Raw genomic sequence first — 16324 nt, forward strand, 5'->3', positions numbered from 1 at the left:
TCCCCTCCCCCAGGACTTCACAGAAATGCTCAGCAAATCTGCAAACCTGTTCCTGGGGGTCGGAGATTGGGATCACCGTTTTTTCCCCTCATGATGTTAAGAGGTGTGGCGCTGCAGGTTACTTTTGTGATGGAATTAAATAAGGATTTGTGATCACGGGCCATTGAGGCAGACTCCATCTCCTCAGCAACCCGCAACCACCACCCATCCTTGCAGCACCTCAAGGCTCTCCGAACCTCCGAGCGAAGGCTGCGGTAATCCTCATTCTCTGACGTGGGATGCTGTAGACGATTAGAGTTGGCCTGTCGCTTTTTCTCAGCCATCCTGAACACGTCCTCTGTCAGCCAGGGTCTCTGGGGAGGTCTGGACCGCATACCCAAAGCAGCCATTGCAGCTGCATGAGTCACAGTCCTAAACCTCGCCCATTTACCCTTGACATCAGGAGGAGTGGGGGACGATGCCAACCCCAGCCGCAAGCGTTGATGAAATTCCCGCTTGCAACTTTCATCAGCTAGCTGAGGCCAGGCCACCTTAGGTTGGAATGGGGTCCTGGGTGTACACCCACCACCAGAGTGGAAGAATGGCAGGCGCATCTTACAGATGACAAGTCGGCTCCACGGTAGGTCCTGGTGTCAAGGACATGGGCTCGCATCCGCTGTTCCGTCACTATGTAGTCCAGCAGATGTTCTTGCTTGGACCTGGCATGCATCCATGATGTTGTGTGGATGCGCCGATGCCGGAACAGCATGTTGGTAATTACAAGCCCATAGGCTGCACGAAAATCTAGCAGCCTCCAGACCAGGTGCCAGCATCATGACCAACTCGGGCATTGAAGTCACCCAACAAGATGATTCTATCCCGAGGGGCCACTTTAGCCAGCACCTGTGACAGGAGGTCATAGAAGGCATCTGACTCATCGGCCTTGCCTACATCCCTCCACAGATGTTCGTATCGGTGGGGGCATAAGTAACCACGAGCACCACTCCTCGCCTCCTCGCCACACACACAGACACACCACACACGCGCGTACCCTCACCTGCATCATTTAGCCACTTCTCGAGCAGTGGCTTAAGCTTGCACATGTTCTTGAAGCTCAGGTTGAGGGCCTCGAAGCGAGAGATGGTCGTCTGGCTGAAGTCGTTTCCGTAGAACTTGCCCATCGCCATGCCCACGTCACCCTGCGCGGGCAGCACAACATGCCCAGTGGTCAGCATACTCTCTACACCCACACTCCACGTGCCCACGTGTCCCGTGCCCCCGTGTCCCCATGTCCCATGTCCCCGTGTCTCTGTGTCCCCATGCCTTCGTGTCCCCGTATCCCCATGTCCCAGTGTCCTCGTATCCCGTACCGCCGTGTCCCAGTATACCTGTGTGAAGCCCAGCTTTATGCGCCGCTGCTTGAACATTTTGGCAAACTGCTCTAGCTCCTCCAGGTCGCTGGGCTCCTCCATCGGCACCGAGCCACCCCCCTCCGCCCCGCTCCGCTTGGGGGGCCCCCCGCCGGCCTGGTGTGCAGGGGGCCCGTGGTGCGGGGGAACGCGAACCGCCCCAAGGGCCCCCCGGCCCCCCACGCCCTGGACGGACGATCCCTGCGGGAGACGCGGGGATGCAGGGAGACACGAGGAGACACGGTCAACAGAGGCATGGAGACCTCGACGGTCTACAATTCGGGCGGCAGGGTGGCAGCGGTGGCGCTGCACTGGTGATGCTTGTGCCTCCTCACAGTCAGAAGGGGCCTGGGTTCGATTCCAGACTCGGGCACCTTTCTGCGTGGAGTTCTCCCCTTGTTCTGCAGAGTGTGAGTGAGTGTGCGGAGTTTGTACGTTCTCCCCATTTTTTGCATGCGTTTCCTCCGGGCTTCTAGCGTTTTCCTCTCATTGTCAAAACAAACCACACATGCACAGTGTAACTTGTATTGGCCAAAACATCCCTATGCTGAAACACGACCTACAAGACCACTCAACGTGGGATCACACACGACAGCAGCAGCATCAGTGACATTGCCCCCTTCTCCGACCTGCGCAAAACTTGGCAGGACACCTCCTGAAAAGAAAGTCTTTCGCGCTCAAGTAAAATAGGAACAAACCGTGTCTCCGTTCTCATCTCATTCTACTTCCCCTTCACTGCTCCCCTTTTGTTCCAGCAAAGCCAACGTCTTCTGCCAAATGTCCCCAAGTCGTCCTCCATGGCAGTTCTGCTTTCTCTTCGGGGGTGGGTTAGTGGGGTGGCGGTGCGGCGGCCCCGCGGTTAGAGCCGTGTCCCCGCTCAGTGCAGAGGCTCAAGGTTTGAAACCCGGCAGGCTGCCCCTTCCCCCCGGTTAATAACCACGATTACCGTGCGTCAACCGTGAACAACTACCAGGACCGCTGCCACGCGCTGTCCCCATCGCTCACGGCGCACGTGAAGAGATCCCGGTGACATCGTTTCAAAACGGGGACAATGCGCCGGTGTCACGAATATTTCTTTTTTGCAAATTCGAAAAATTATTCGCAGATTATTCAATTGGGATCATGCTCACAACAACAGCAGCGACGTTGCCCCCTCCCCACCCCTCCTCATGCGAACCGGCCAGAGTGTGCATGCAAAAACACAGCGGCACCTTCCCCTCCTGGCGGTTATCACCGTGGACGCCAGTCCCATGCTTAAGTGAGGGGCTCCACGGTGGCTAGGAGATGTTAACTACCTTGCTCGGTACGCAGGAGATCGTGGGATTGATCCTGACCCTGATGCCTACTGTATATGTGGGAGTTTGCATCTCCCTCTTCCCGTGGTCACGTGGATTTTTCCCCGGTTCCTCCAGTTTTCCCCTGCATATTTATAATCAGCATGTGTTTTGAGTATTTGGCTGCTTTAAATTTCCACGTGATGATAAGCCTCTTCATTGAGCTATCATCGGTGGCCAGGTCGCTTCTAAAAAAGAGCTCAACATCTCAATGGGCCTTACCTGGTAAAATAAAAAGTTTAGTTTTTGTGCGTATGGGGTGTGGTGCAGCAGTTAGCGTGCAGCGCTACAAACCCGGCAACTCGAGTTCGATTCCCGCTCACAGCAAACACCAGTGACGATTATCTGAAACAGCTCTGTACGTATGTACGTATGTTGAACTTTTTTCGCAACATATGTAGCCAACCGTGCTAATCGGAGGTGATCCTGGGCCTTCCCGAGGTCGACTCAGCCTCAAATGAATGCCTGGTATGATGTGTAAACATCACCATGAGGGAGACAAAGGCGGCCATGCGTGGTGCTGGCCACCCATCCTCTCGTGTGCCGTGCCGGCCTTCATAGGTGCTACTTGCAAACAGCACTTGCCCCCAACAGTCTGTTAAGGCTATACGGGGGGATCTAGTCTTTGTTGCACTTTCCCACAAATGAAACGGAAGTTTCCTCTAAATTGCTGAGCGCGTGGAAGCTTCTTCTGCTGCCGCCGGTGCTATAAATGTCCTCGGCTGGCCAGAAAGCAGAAGTGACATTTAAATAGGGCCTTGTTACGGTCTGCGGCAAGCTGCCCAAGCCACTCCAACACGTAAGCCTCGTAGAACGTGTCACGTACATCAACGGCAGAGGCATTCCTCGTCTTACTGTTGTTGCTGTGGCGCCCGTGTTCACTCAGGGAAGCCTTGCAAAGTCTCAAGACTCCTTTTTAAGGAGGGTCCTGCCAAGTGTTTCGCAGTCGGTGGGGGGGGGGGGGGCGGAGATGTTGCTGGTGCTGCGTGTGCTCCCACATTGAGATATTTGCAGGTGAATTTTCAGCATTGAAGAAGTTTGTTTGGCCAATAGCAGTTCCACTGTGTGTTTAGCTTAAGCGGGAGCAGTTGTGTAGCGGTAAGCGTGCTTCGCTACGGAGCCGGCCACCCGAGTTCGAATCCCGCTAACGGCCAACACCGGTGACGATTACTCTATGGAGCACAATTTTTGCCCCTGGGTAGTAAGTGTTATTTCCTAATTGCTTATGCCTCAAAAGTACAGAAAATGGCTATTATTCCCCACAAACTTTGCTTTTGTGTCAGAACAGTGACATTTTGAAATTTACCTATTTTCAATGAGAAATGGGTGAATTTGTGTCTTTTCGTTCACATAAAGTCAGAAAAAAACAACATACAAATAAAAATGTATTTATACTAAAATAATACAAAATTTACAACAAAAAATTTAGAAGTGAGTAGTTTTTCGAGATTTACAATTAAACTGTAAATCACTTTCACGAATCAGCCCCCAAATGTAGTCTCCCATCATGTTCTCGTTATACTGTCCTTGGTAGCGGCGTTCAAAGTCCAGTATATCCTGGTGGAAGCGCTCGCCTTGCTCCTCCGAGTACGCCCCCATGTTCTCCTTGAATTTATCAAGATGAGCATCAAGGATAGAGACTTTGAGGGACATCCTACAGCCTATTATGCCGTAGTTCTTCACCAGTCTCAACCAGCTCCACAGAGTTTTCGACCTTGTGATTGCCCAGGAAGCCACGAACCACTGCGACAAAGCTGTTCCAAGCCGTTTTCTTCTTACTAGTGAGCTTCTTGGGGAATTCAATGCACTTCAGAATCTTCTTTATCTGAAAACACCGGCTTTGACCTTTGCCTCAGACAGCTTAGGGAAGAAGTCTTGAAGGTACTTGAAGGCTGCCGCCTCTTTATCTACAGCTCTGACAAATTGTTTAATAAGGCCCAATTTGATGTGCAGTGGTGGTATCAGTACCTTCCGGGGGTCCACCAGTGGCTCCCACTTGACGTTGTTCCTCCCCACAAAGAACTCGGTCCGCTGTGGCCAGTCCCACCTGTGGTAGTGCGCCTTGGTGTCCTTGCTGTCCCAAAGGCAAAGATAGCAGGGAAACTTGGTAAAACCGCCTTGAAGACTCATCAGGAATGCCACCATTTTGAAGTCTCCGATGACCTCCCAGCCGTACTCATCATACTTCAAGGCATCCAGCAAGGTCTTGATGCTGTTGTAATCCTCTTTGAGGTGCACCGAGTGAGCCAGGGGAAGAGACGGGTACTTGTTACCATTATGGAGCAGCACGGCTTTGAGACTCCTGGATGAGCTGTCAATGAAGAGGCGACACTCATTCTGGTTACAGACAATTCCCATTGCCTCGAACAGACTGGTCACATTGTGGCAGAAACAGAGCTCATCTTGACAAGTGAAGAAGCTGCAAAAAGGCTGGTGACACTTCCTCTGATCTGCGACTTGCAAACTTTCATCGAACAAGTTCCACTGCTTGAACCTAGACGTCAAAAGCTCGGCATTGGACTTGGTGAGACCAAGATCTCGAGTCAAGTCGCTGAGGTCTTTTTGGTTGGGGTAGTATGGGTTTCTCTCCTCTGAGATTCTCATCTGAATCTACGTCTTCCTTGCTCTCTGACTTGCTGCTCTCTTCTAAAGATGGCTGCTCTCTCTCCAGAGGAGTGGGTACGGGGAGCTCATGGCAGTGAGGCACCGGGGCGATGGATGAAGGAAGGTCCGAGTACGTGATAGCAGGTGCATTTCTGCCAGTCCGACGTTTGGAAGGGTCCACCATGCAGAAGTAGCAGTTGCTTGAGTGGTCAGTGGGTTCCTGCCAAATTCTTGGGATAGCGAACTTCATGACTCTCTTTTCCCCTCTGTACGATCCTACAAAAATAAATTTACTTCACCCATGACCAATGTGTAAGAGATTCTCGTAACATTTTTAAAATATATATTTTTTCAATAACATAAAAAATTGTAAAACATTAAAAAATTATAAACTTTTACAATTTTAAAATATTTAACAAATATTATAACATAAAATTCCGAGCAAAAGAGTTTTTTTTTGCATTACTCGCAGGTGAAATGAGGTGTCCAGGGTTTGTCTTGATCCCTGACAGGCATGCCGAAATATTCCTTGTAGGCCTCACACATCTTAGCAGATACTTTCACAGGGTACTGTTTCGCTCTTGTCTTGATAAATTTTGCCGCAGACGTCGCAAAATGCGTCTGCCGGATGCTTGCAGCCTCTTGATGTCATCTCAGAAAAATGCAGATATGTATCCACTTCGGCAGCTGGAACTAAACTGAACTGGTGGGCTTCAGGCCCCTGTATTTATACTAATACTTATATGACTGGAAAGTTCTAGAATGTTCTAGAAGTTACTCCAAGTTTACTCAGCACTGTCCTGGTCACAAAAGCAAAGTTTGTGGGGAATAATTGCCATTTTCTTTACTTTTGAGGCATAAGCAATTAGGAAATAACACTTACTACCCAGGAACCAAAAAAAATTAAACAAATTGTCACTGTTATCTGAACCAGTCCTGAGCCTCCCCGAGGTCGACTCAGTCTCAAGTGAGTGCCTGGTGCAGTTTATAAAAACATCGCCACTGGGGAAACAAAGGGCATGGTGGTGGCCATCCACGCCTTCGTGAGCCGTGCCAGTCTTCATAGGTGATACCCATGAACAGCACTTGCCCCAACGGTCTTAGCTATTGGAGAAATCCAGAGAACCCCCAGGAAACCCACGGGCAACGGGGCGAGAATGGACAAACTCCACACAGAAAGGTGCCCGGGACGGGAATCGAACCCATGTCCCTTCCCGCCGTGAGGAGGCGCAAGCATGCCCCCTGCAGCACCGCCACTGCCGCCCTGCCCGCACCGCGTACCATACCGCCACCCCTCGAATAAAATCCAAATGACGCTCTATCTTGCTCAAGACACCGGCACGCCTCGGCATGGAACAATCCCTGGCCAGGAGCCTCGGGACGCGCAGCGCAACTCGTCATGGGGAGGGCGACACAGCCGGTGGGGCGAGCGGACCCACGGGCGACCCCGGCGAGAGGACTCACGGGTGACCCCGGTGAGCAAACCGACAGGCGAGTGAGCCGACGGGCGATTGACTCCCTGGGCCCTGTTGACAACATGCTGCTCCAGCATGTTCATCGCACTGACGAATACTCCGAATACTCGAGTGACACCTGCACCCAGCCTGCGGCCCGCGAAGCTCAACTCGGCTCGTCGCCTCTGCTCCGGTGGGTCAGGGAGCATGGATGCCACCGTATGCCAACGAATACATCCAGACCTGCTGCCATGGGAATGTGGAATTGCAACACCCGGATGCACAGAGGCAGACCCGCATATGAAGAAGGCTGCAGGAGACACTTTGAGCTAACGGTGATTGTGGTGATAACGATGATAATCATAATTATGATGACAATGATATTGATAATGGCGATTACGATGATAGTGATAACGATATTGATTATGACGATGATGGTAACGATGAAAAGAATGACAATGATGATGAGAATGACAATGATGACGGTTACAATGATAGCGATATTACGATGAGAGCGACGATGATGATGATAGTGATGATAATGATTACGAAGACGACGATGAAAATGATGATAAAGATGATTACAATTCATGATGACAATTATATCAATGAAGGTGATGATGACAATAATAACGAAGATGACAATGACGTTGATTATGACGATGATGATAACAACTATTTTGATGATAATGCTGATAACGATGATGATAACGACAACGATTATGGCGATAATGCAGAAGGAACTCACTGCAGCCTGTGGCATGGTGGGGAGGCCCCACGTTTCCAAGCAGTGAATCGCGCGCGCGACATGGGCCATCGCGGCGGCGCTGCCACGCGTTCCCGTGTGTGAATGCATGAGCGTGTTCACGAGCATGTGTTCGTGGCTGCGTGTGCACGCGAGCGTGCTTACACGAGCATGTGTGGGTGGCTGTGCGTGCACGTGAGCGTGCGTACACGAGCATGTGTGGGTGACTGCGTGCATACACGAGCGTGTATGCGTGGCTGCGTGCGTACACGAGCGTGTGTGTGTGCGTGGCTGTGTGCGTACACGAGCGTGTGTGCATGCGGGCGTGACTGCGTGTGTCACCATGCGTCACTTCCCCAATGTGAGGACCCCGCTCGCCCACTCCTGCCATCTGCCCGGGTGGTGGAGTCACAGTTCACACAGTGACAAAGATCCCCACTACAGTCTACACAAGCTGCTGGGGCAAGTGCTGTTAGCGAGCACCTATTAACGCCGGTACCACGCGTGAGGAGGTGGATGGCTAGTTCCACGCTGGACCACTTTTGTCTCCTCAGTGTTGATGTTTACACACCGCAGCAGGTACTTAAACTAAACATTTTTTTATTTTACCAAGTAAGGCCCACTGAGCTATATAGCTATTTTTCAGAGGTGACCTGGCCACAAATGATAGCTTAACGGAGTAGCTTATATTTTGACTTAAAACGTGCGTGAGGAGGAAGGAGCCATCTGAAGATCCAATCAAAACCATCACCTTACCATACATGGCAGGGATAACCAAAAAGATTTGCAAAATCTTGAACAAACATAAGATCTAGGTCCGATTTAACACAGTGCATAACATTTGTTACCTGATCCCATCTGTGAAGGACAAGATTCCTGACATGCAATATCCCGGCGTCTACAAACTAAGCTGTATCTGCGGCAGCAGTTACATTGGGGAAACCAAACGACATGTCTCGGACCGTTTTCATAAACATAAGGCAGATCAGAAACACGGCAGGGCCAATACTTCTGCCATGGCTGATCATTATCTTAATGCGGCTGGCTCACATGAAATTGATTTCTCGAAGACGATGGTACTTTGCAAGCCGACTGGCTATCAATAAAGATTCGTTTAAGAAGCCATCCATGTATACAGAAACAGACACAATTTCAACCGAGACGACAGTTTTAAACTCAGCAATCATTGTAAAGATGTCATCAACCACTTTGGGTCATGACTTGATTTGTGTTTTCTTGTCAACCTCCACCGTCAGCAGTGCGGGTGTGTGGAGCGAGGTGCAATGCTTTGATTGGTGCAAATATAAGTTCAACATACATACATATCACCTGCCACTATCCGTTGACGTGTTGCCATCAGAGAGCCTTCCACACATTACGGGACAGGCTGAAAGTGCATCTATGTTTGGCACAAACGCTGTCGTTACATCACCGCCACTTGGTCGTGCTGCTGTGTGTGTGTGTGCGCGCATGAATGAGCGTCGCTGTATTCTGGTGCCACACACACGTGTGTGTACGAGCATGCGTGTGCGGGCGTGCGTACCTGTGTGAGCGTGATGGTGCCCTGAGGTTGCATGTTGTTGGTTTGAGATTGCTGAGGTAGATGAAGACTTTGAATCTGTTGGAGTCCTGCCCATGCACACAGAGACAAAGATCCCATGTATAGCCTTACCATACTGGTGGGGCAAGTGTTGATACCGAGCACCCGATAAAGGCTGACACGGCACACGAGGGGATGGATGGCCAGCACCACGTCCATCCGCCTATGTCTCCCCAGTGCTGATGTTTTACAGAAACAGCTCTGCTATCCGGCACTTTACCATCCGGAATACCCTATTAACTGGCATCTGTCATAGATGGCAATACAAATCTTCCTTCACGTATCCGGAAAAGTTCCAAAAGCCATCCGGCATCTTGCTGTGCGCTTCTCGTAGAGCCGTTGTTGTTTACGGCAGCTTCAGGACACTACCGAGTGTTGGCGCTAGAGGCAGTCTGCACATAGAGCACCACTGTGTACTGTACTGCACTACCGTACACTGTACTAGAAACTGCACCACTGCTTCTCTACAATCAACTTAAAGAATCCTCGACAACTGACTGGCGGGGACCTCTGTAAAAAAAGTATATTATTTCTTAGATCACAGTTAAAATGTAGGCTTAGTTTCTTTCTTGAAAATTATTGTGTACTTGGCAAATTTGGTGAATCCAAAAGTATAACTCTCAGATAACCGGCATATTTGTTTAACCGGCACCCTCCATTCCCCAAGGATGCCGGCTCAGAGCTTGTGGTGTGTGTACACCGCACAAGGGTACTCATTTAAGGTTAAATCAACCTAGGGAAGGCCCAAGAACGGTTCAGGTGAAGGCTGCCACTGTTATTGGCCACGAGCAGGAATTTTACTTGCGTCCCCGGGGTGGAAGGGCAGGGCGCTATGCCCTGGGGAGGGCGCACAACTAACGCACACACTAACAACACGCACAAACACACACAAACGTATACATGCAGTATAACAAGCCCAGACACACCAGTCACCCGAGTCTGTGTGAGTGTTGTGGTGTTGTGTGCATGTGCGAGTGTGTATGCAGGTGTGTTGTGTGCATGAGAGTGTGTTTGCAGGTGTGTTGTGTGTGTGGTGTGTGTGTATGCATGTATGTGTATGTGCGCGTGTGTGTGTATGTGCGTGTGTGTATGCGCACGTGTGTGTATGCGCACGTGTGTGTATGCGTGTGTATAAGTGTCAGTCAGTCGACCCGTGGCACCTGGGTCTGCCCCGTGACCTCGGGCGTTCGACACTTCACATGGCCTCAAAGTGCACATTGCCTGGCACAAGCGTCGTGGTGACGTCACCGCCACTTAGTGGCGAATGGCGGTTGTTGTTGCCGTTGTTGTATGAGTGTGTGTGTATGCGTGTGTGTGTATGCGTGTGTGTGTATGTACGTATTCCATACCCTGTTGCTGTGACTGGGACAGCAGCAGACCAGTGGGCAGCGCTGAGCCCGGCTGCACCAGCACAAACTGCTGCAGGCCCAGGCTCTGGGGTTGTAGCTGCTGCAAGTCCTACACTCGCACACAAAGACACACAGCGTACACAGCTGATGAGAAGATAATGCTGCTCGACTAAAACGGAGTGAGACCTCTTCTGTCAAACCGGAACTGGTCAGAATCACACTGCTTAGGTGAACACAAAGACAAACATCCCCCGTGTAGCCTTAACAGACTGTTGGGGCAAGTTCTGTTAGCGAGCACCTATGAAGGCCGGCACGGCACATGATGAGGGGGTGGGTGGCCAGCACCAAGCCTGGCCACCTTTGTCTCCGACATGGCTAATGATTAGATACTGCACCAAATACTCTTTAAAGTCAGAGTTAATATAAAAACAAACTAAACTACTGATATTTTACCAGGTAAGGCCCAATGAGCTATTTAGCTCTTTTTCAGAAGCAACCTGGCCACAAATGATAGCTCAACGAAGTGGCTTCTCATGTGGAAATGTATAGCAGTCCAACTCTGAATGCACGTTTATTCTAAATGTGGAGCGAAAAAACATAGGAGAGGCCTAGGACTGGTTCCGATATCCTTCATTGCTGTTGCCTGTGAGCGGGAATCGAACTCGGGTATCCAGGTTCGTAACACAGTGTAGCGCTAACGACTGTGCCACTGCTTCCCCAGCGCAACACCACACACTAGGTCATGAGCCTGGGGCCCGAACAGAGACAATCCTTGTATAGTCTGGCAGACGGCAATTGTAGCTAAATAAACTAAAACAACCCCAATGTTGACACATTATCTGACAACCACTCAATTGATATTATCACGCAGCTATTGCTGCGTGATAGATCTCTATTGCCCTTCCCCCCCTCACCTCCAATTAGCACGGTTGGCTACGTTCGGTATGAAAGAAGTGCAACGTACGTGTGTACAACATCGCCCCCTCCTGCCAAAACTTGGCAGGACCCTCCCTTAAAAAGTGCCCTGAGACTCGGTGCGGCTTTCTTGGTGTAAACAAGCAGAATAAAACTAACAAAATATAATTTAGAAGTGGTGTGCATGAGCACAAATAACAACAGGACACTTTCGTCAATACTCACACCGCGCTTGTGCGAGTGAGTGTGGCTGGAAAAATGAAAAGCACATTTCGGGAAATGTCCCTTGTTCTCAGCACATGATATTTTGGGCCACGATCCAGAGGTCAATTCCAGGGCAATCATTGCTGGAAAAGCGTGACTGGAAATCGATGCCGCAGCATTTACAATTGAAAAATCTCACTAACCCCCTCGCAAACACCTACCCCCCATCCCCACCCTGCCCCCTCCAAAAATCGGAACAATTCTGATTCAAGCCGCCCCATAGTGGGCAACGGGGACAGCAACTTCCAATCCGACTGGAGACGGAGGTCACCTGACAGACTGCCTGACGTTGCGCTTTCCAGCACATGGGGAAAAAATGGCACCTTCCAAATCCAGCACAAGTGGGACCTGGACGAATGGGACAGAAAACCTTCACACTGAATTCTCCTTTTGTAAAAAAAAATGAATTGCATTAAGAGAATGACTTGCTAATTGTGTAAATGAATGACTGTCACCTAAATAGTGACTCATACTAGGCCTGCCACAACCATAACCAACTAGGACTACTCTATCCCAAATAAACTAGTAACTAGTACGAAGCCTGCCCCATCCCTAAGCATTACGTGACTAGCACTAAGCTTACCCCATCCCTAATCAACTAGTGACTAGCACTAGGCCTACCCTATCCCTAATCAACTAGTGACTGGCACTAGGCCTGCCCCATCCCTAATCAACTAGTGACTAGCACTAAGCCTACCCTATCCCTAATGAACTAGTGACAAGCAATAGGCCTCCCCCATCCCTAATCATCTAATGACTAGCACTAGGCCTGCCCCATCCCTAATCAACTAGTGACTAGCGCTAGGCCTGTCCCATTCCTAATCAACTAATGACAGGCACTAGGCCTACCCCATCTCTAATCAACTAGTGACTAGCACTAGGCCTACCCCGTCCCTAATCAACTAGTGACTAGCACTAGGCCTGCCCCATCCCTAATCAACTAGTGACTAGCACTAGGCCTACCCCATCCCTAATCAACTAGTGACTAGCACTAGGCCTGTCCCATCCCTAATCAACTAGTGACGAGCACTAGGCCTGCCCCATCCCTAATGAACTAGTGACTCGCACTAGGCCTACCACATCCCTAATCAACTAGTGACTAGCACTAGGCCTACCCCATCCCTAATCAACTAGTGACTAGCACTAGGCCTGCCCCATCCCTAATCAACTAGTGACTAACACTAGGCCTGTCCCATCCCTAATCAACTAGTGACGAGCACTAGGCCTGCCCCATCCCTAATCAACTAGTGACTAGCACTAGGCCTACCACATCCCTAATCAACTAGTGACTAGCACTAGGCCTACCCCATCCCTAATCAACTAGTGACGAGCACTAGGCCTACCCCATCCCTAATCAACTAGTGACTAGCACTAGGCCTGCCCCATCCCTAATCAACTAGTGACTAACACTAGGCCTGTCCCATCCCTAATCAACTAGTGACGAGCACTAGGCCTGCCCCATCCCTAATCAACTAGTGACTAGCACTAGGCCTACCACATCCCTAATCAACTAGTGACTAGCACTAGGCCTACCCCATCCCTAATCAACTAGTGACGAGCACTAGGCCTACCCCATCCCTAATCAACTAGTGACTAGCACTAGGCCTGCCCCATCCCTAATCAACTAGTGACTAGCACTAGGCCTGCCCCATCCCTAATCAACTAGTGACTAGCACTAGGCCTGCCCCATCCCGAATTAACTATTGACTAGCACTAGGCCTACCACATCTCTAATCAACTAGTGACTAGCACTAGGCCTGCCCCATCCCTAATCAACAAGTGACTAGCACTAGGTCTCCCCCATCCCTAATCAACTAGTGACTAGCACAAGGCCTGCCTCATCACTAATGAACTAGTGACAAGCACTAGGCCTGCACCATCCCTAATCAACTAGTGACGAGCACTAGGTCTGCCTCATCCCTAATCAACTAGTGACTAGCACTAGGCCTACCCCATCCCTAATCAACTAGTGACGAGCACTAGGCCAGCCCCATCCCTAACCAACTAGTGACCAGCACTAGGCCTACCACATCCCTAATCTACTAGTGACTAGCACTAGGCCTGCACCATCCCTAATCAACTAGTGACTAGCACTAGGTCTGCCTCATCCCTAATCAACTAGTGACTAGCACTAGGCCTACCCCATCCCTAATCAACTAGTGACGAGCACTAGGCCTGCCCCATCCCTAACCAACTAGTGACTAGCACTAGGCCTACCACATCCCTAATCTACTAGTGACTAGCACTAGGCCTACCACATCCCTAATCAACTAGTGATTAGCACTAGGCCTGCCCCATCCCTAATGGACTAGTGACTAGCACTAGGCCTGTCCCATCCCTAATCAACTAGTGACTAGCACTAGGCCTGCCCCATCGCTAATCAACTAGTGACTAGCACTAGGCCTACCCTACCCCTAATCAACCAGTGACTAGCACTAGGCCTGCCCCCTCCCTAATCAACTAGTGACTAGCACTAGGCCTGCCCCATCCCTAATAAACTAGTGAAGAGCGCTAGGCCTGCCTCATCCCTAATCAACTAGTGACAAGCAATAGGCCTGCCCCATCCCTAATCAACTAATGACTAGTACTAGGCCTGTGCCATCTCTAATCAACTAGTGACTAGCGCTAGGCCTGCCCCATCCCTAATAAAAGTGACTAGCACTAGGCCTACCCCGTCCCGAATCAAGAGCAACCTGTCACTCCATTCCGCTGCCCACCCACACGTTCCCATTGCCGGCAACGATTTCCCCCCAAAATTTGCCCGAGTGCACGGTGGCCTCCTGGCCGTTGCCCGGAGCCGTGCGGCCGCACCTGCAGCTGTATGGACTGGGTGAGAGGTAGCGACGCGAGGGCGCTTGCGGCGCTGCTTGCCGTGCCCATGGAAGCCGACGACGACACCGGCTGCTGATTGGCCGACTGTTGCACAGCCGCTGCTATCAGCTGTGCCTGGGCCTGCTGCAGCAGGGCAAGCTGCACACACACACACGAAAGACAGAGATCCCCCATAAAGCCTTAAACAGACTGTTCGGGCAGGTACTGTTAGCGAGCGCCTATGAACCGAAACTGTGGCACACAAGGGGGTGGGTGGCCAGGACCACAAAGACAAAGATCCCCGTGTGTGTGTGTGAATGTGTGTGTGAATGTGTGTGTATGTGTGTATGTATGTATGTGTGAATGTGGAGGAGGAGTTGGAGATGCTGCTGCTGAGACTGGAGCGTGCCACTAAGAGATGGGGCCTTACCATCAGCCCCACCAAAACTAAGCATCTGCCTGCGTATTTTGTACCATCGGACACTCCACCCCCACAACTCCCAATCGGTGATGGGGCAGTTGTGGAGAGAGTGGAGAGTTTCCCATACCTGGGCAGTGTGCTTATGAACGGTTCCAGTTTAACAGCAGAGATCTTACTCCGAATCAGTCGAGCGGCAATATCTTTTCATCGGTTGCGTAACGCTGTGTGGAAGCTACCTGGTCTGTCGCTCCGCACTAAGCTTCAGGTCTTCTCGGCCACGGTCATTCCCTCCCTTCTCTACGCTTGCGAAAAGTGGACCCCCCTAATGGAACATCTTCGCCGGTTAGAAACATTTAGGCTAGCCTGCCTACGATCCATCCTGGGTTTAACCAGGCTGGATTGTGTGAGGAGCTCACAAATCCTTGAAATATCTGGACAAGGTCCCATCGGTAAGCTCCTCCGGCAGGCAAGGCTGCGTTGGCTGGGTCATGTACCCCGCATGCCCAGCCACCGCATGCCGAAACAGCTTTTGTTCAGCCGGATCGAGGGGGCTAAACGGGCACGGCACGGGCTAGAGAAGAGATGGAGTGATGTGGTACAGGAGGACGTGGAGCTGAGTGGACTGTGTGAATGTGTGTGTATGTGTATGAATGTGTGTGAATGTGTGTGTGAATGTGTGTGTGAATGTGTGTGTGTGTGAATGTGTGTGAATGTGTGTGTGTTACCCCTGTAATCTGGTTTCCAGACAGCATGAACTGTGCCTGTGGGATCGCTTGTTGCAGCATGGCGGCTTGCTGCTGTGACACCTGCTTCAGCTCCGCAAGCTCATCCGACTTCAGCTGCACACGCACACAAAGACAAAAATTCCCCATTTAACCTTAACAGACAGTTGGGGCAAGTGCTGTTAGCGAACAGCATCTATGAAGCCTGGCACGACGCATGAGGGGGTGGTGTGGCCTGGTTACATTTTATTGGTGTAAGCCTGCGTGCATGTGTATAGTCTAGCGCCTTGTGAGCTCCGGGTGAAAAGCGCTATAGAAGTGTACATTATTATTATACGCACTGCACCAGGTACTCATTTGAGGCTGAGCCAACAGAGGGAGAGGCCGATGATCGGTTTAGATATTCGTTCACCATTGACGATAGCTCAAATTACGAGCGGGAGAATCGATCGTTTCAACATCAGTGGCCGAGCCCCGCGGTCGCCGAGACATCACCGGGACATCACCAAGACGTCACCAAGACATCACCGCAACTCTAGCATCCTGATGCGGTGAGACGGACCCTCCTCCTCCCAGCGGAGAGCCCTAGAGGAGGAGGGTCAGAGCACACTTCACCCACGTGGAGCGGCTGGGATGGTTTACGACCCCCCACAAACGCACACTGCACTCACGCTAGTGCGGGAAGGGGTCGGGCGACACCGTTGGGGCTGGATGTCC

The 16324-nt window shown here is 51.0% G+C and overlaps 1 protein-coding gene across 8 annotated transcripts in view; it reads right to left on the minus strand.

The window, feature by feature from the left end:
- LOC116955831 (POU domain, class 2, transcription factor 1) overlaps window positions 1-16324 on the minus strand; it is a 117647-nt gene that overhangs the window by 25438 nt on the left and 75885 nt on the right. For all 8 annotated transcript variants that reach the window (XM_032977148.2, XM_032977152.2, XM_032977154.2 and 5 more), the window contains 6 exons: window positions 15611-15724; window positions 14465-14623; window positions 10475-10583; window positions 9069-9154; window positions 1368-1589; window positions 1037-1178 (listed from right to left, as the gene is read on the minus strand). In XM_032977148.2, coding sequence (XP_032833039.1) covers window positions 1037-1178; window positions 1368-1589; window positions 9069-9154; window positions 10475-10583; window positions 14465-14623; window positions 15611-15724 — 832 coding nt within the window. The remainder of the gene's footprint in view (window positions 1-1036; window positions 1179-1367; window positions 1590-9068; window positions 9155-10474; window positions 10584-14464; window positions 14624-15610; window positions 15725-16324) is intronic.

This window comes from Petromyzon marinus, chromosome 62 (genome assembly GCF_048934315.1).
Source record: "Petromyzon marinus isolate PM22_M1 ecotype Great Lakes invasive population chromosome 62, UKy_Petmar_22M1.pri1.0, whole genome shotgun sequence".
In the NCBI taxonomy this organism is placed as follows: domain Eukaryota; kingdom Metazoa; phylum Chordata; class Hyperoartia; order Petromyzontiformes; family Petromyzontidae; genus Petromyzon; species Petromyzon marinus.